General features: G+C 38.0%; 1 protein-coding gene across 12 annotated transcripts in view; it reads left to right on the forward strand.

Moving 5' to 3' along the window:
* nfyc (nuclear transcription factor Y, gamma) overlaps positions 1-1,654 on the forward strand; it is a 22,805-nt gene extending 21,151 nt beyond the window's left edge. For all 12 annotated transcript variants that reach the window (XM_034892895.1, XM_034892906.1, XM_034892900.1 and 9 more), the window contains one exon: positions 271-1,654. In XM_034892895.1, coding sequence (XP_034748786.1) covers positions 271-390 — 120 coding nt within the window. In that variant the 3' untranslated portion in view covers positions 391-1,654. The remainder of the gene's footprint in view (positions 1-270) is intronic.
* The last annotated feature ends 254 nt before the right edge of the window (positions 1,655-1,908 follow it).

The following is a 1,908-nucleotide window of genomic DNA, read 5'->3' on the forward strand; positions in this document are numbered from 1 at the left end:
ATATATATATATATATATATATATATATATATATATATAGTAGCTTTTATTTTTACTCACTTGCTCTTTTTATTGGCCTGTTAGCATTTTAACTAGTGCACACAGCCAGCTGTGAACCATCTAACGTGCCCATTGAAAATAAAAAATAAAACAATTTTATCTCATACGAACCAGAAAAGCCTCAATGAGAATAACGTTTTTATTTCAAGACTGCCCGCCAAGAAAGATCACATCAGTTAAACATCAGTTGCCTCTCTCTCTGTTTTACAGCAGTTGTATCAGATTCAGCAGGTGACGATGCCAGCAGGACAGGAGCTTAGCCAACCGATGTTCATACAGTCCACCAACCAGACAGTTGACACACAGGTCACGCAGGTCAGCACCGACTGAGCCCAACCACGAAGCTTTTCCCCACACACACAACACGCATGCCAGCCCATGTGATGCCGACAGATCCCACCGATTTTGACAAAGGATGCTTGATAAACTTGATTTTAAGCACTGCTCCTGTAGATGAGGGACCCAAAATCTTGTAACCCTCTTTATTTGTAATAAATGTAACACACTGGACAAAAAAAAAACAAAGGGACACTGATCGACTTTCAAAAGTACATGTTTAGTTGCATCCATGCTTACTCACTGTTGACCTCTTGTACTTCTGTCACTCACATCTGTAGCAGAAATATGCATCCACTGCCACAGTCCCTGACACCAGTCTCTCCACAGACCAACTCAACTATTCCTTCTCTCATCTCTTGCCCAAACCTTAAGGATTACAAAAAAAAAATATTATAATTATATGCATTATTCCTGGCAACTTCTTTTCTGCTCTTTATTTGGAAATGAATAGGAAAAGTGTCCATCTGTCTACATGACTTGCTCATGGCCTATCTGTGGCTGCAGGAAGCCAAGGGATTCTTCACCTTTTGCTTTCCTTCGGGGAAAACATGAAGCATACTCTCTTTATTGTTTCCCATGTAGTTGATTGATACAATGAAGCCATATACCTCAGATATCACATTTCTACAGCAAGTCAATCTAGGGATCTTGAGAGAGACTTTGATGTTTAATAATAATTTTATGAAGTTTCTCTTTTGTGTTGTTTATGATATTGACGATGAAGCATGACTTTGTGTTTTAAGGGCTTCACTGTATAAGGATATTCTTGTATGTTCGGGGGTCTGTGTGTGTGTGTGTGTGTGTGGTGGTGCGTGTAATTCAAGCCCCCACACCACAGTCATCTTTACTCTTCCATGTTGTTACTTTCATTCATTTTTTCCTCACCCCTCTGTCTTTAGAGCAGGAAATGTCTTCTCTGCTTCTATGCAGTTTCACACAACTCTCTCCACCCAGGGGGTTTTGGAGTCTTGTGCCCTGGTTGAAGTCTCATGTACAAACACAAACAAAAAAAACCACCCTTTTAATAAAACTTTCTTTTTTTCAATACAAGTGTTTTTCTTTTGGAATTATGTCTTGGCCTCATATCTTCCCCCTCTTTTTTGTACAGTAATGATTATTATCAATGTTACTATTGTTATTTTTGCATGTAGTTCAAACTGCCAGCATGACATGCAATAGATAGGTACAATTTTATTTTTGACGTTCCTTTTTGTAAACAATTTTGTTTGTGAGAAAAAAAATAAAAAACATAACTTGTCTAACGGTCATGTTTTTATAGTATTTTTCTAAGTTTGTGTAATTAAAGACTAATCTTTGTTTTTGTTGTTTTATTTTAGGTGAATTAAGCCCCTTACTTGTGTGTGGACTGTAGACAGGGACAGAGAGAAATGCAACAGCACAACAGCAGATAAGACTTGAACCAACCCATTCAGCATCCAACTGTATTTCCAGGTAGACACAACCCACCACCAGAGCCCAAAATATCAAAGTCAACTTTATTGTCAATTC

Source organism: Etheostoma cragini, chromosome 14 (assembly GCF_013103735.1).
Source record: "Etheostoma cragini isolate CJK2018 chromosome 14, CSU_Ecrag_1.0, whole genome shotgun sequence".
Classification (NCBI taxonomy): domain Eukaryota; kingdom Metazoa; phylum Chordata; class Actinopteri; order Perciformes; family Percidae; genus Etheostoma; species Etheostoma cragini.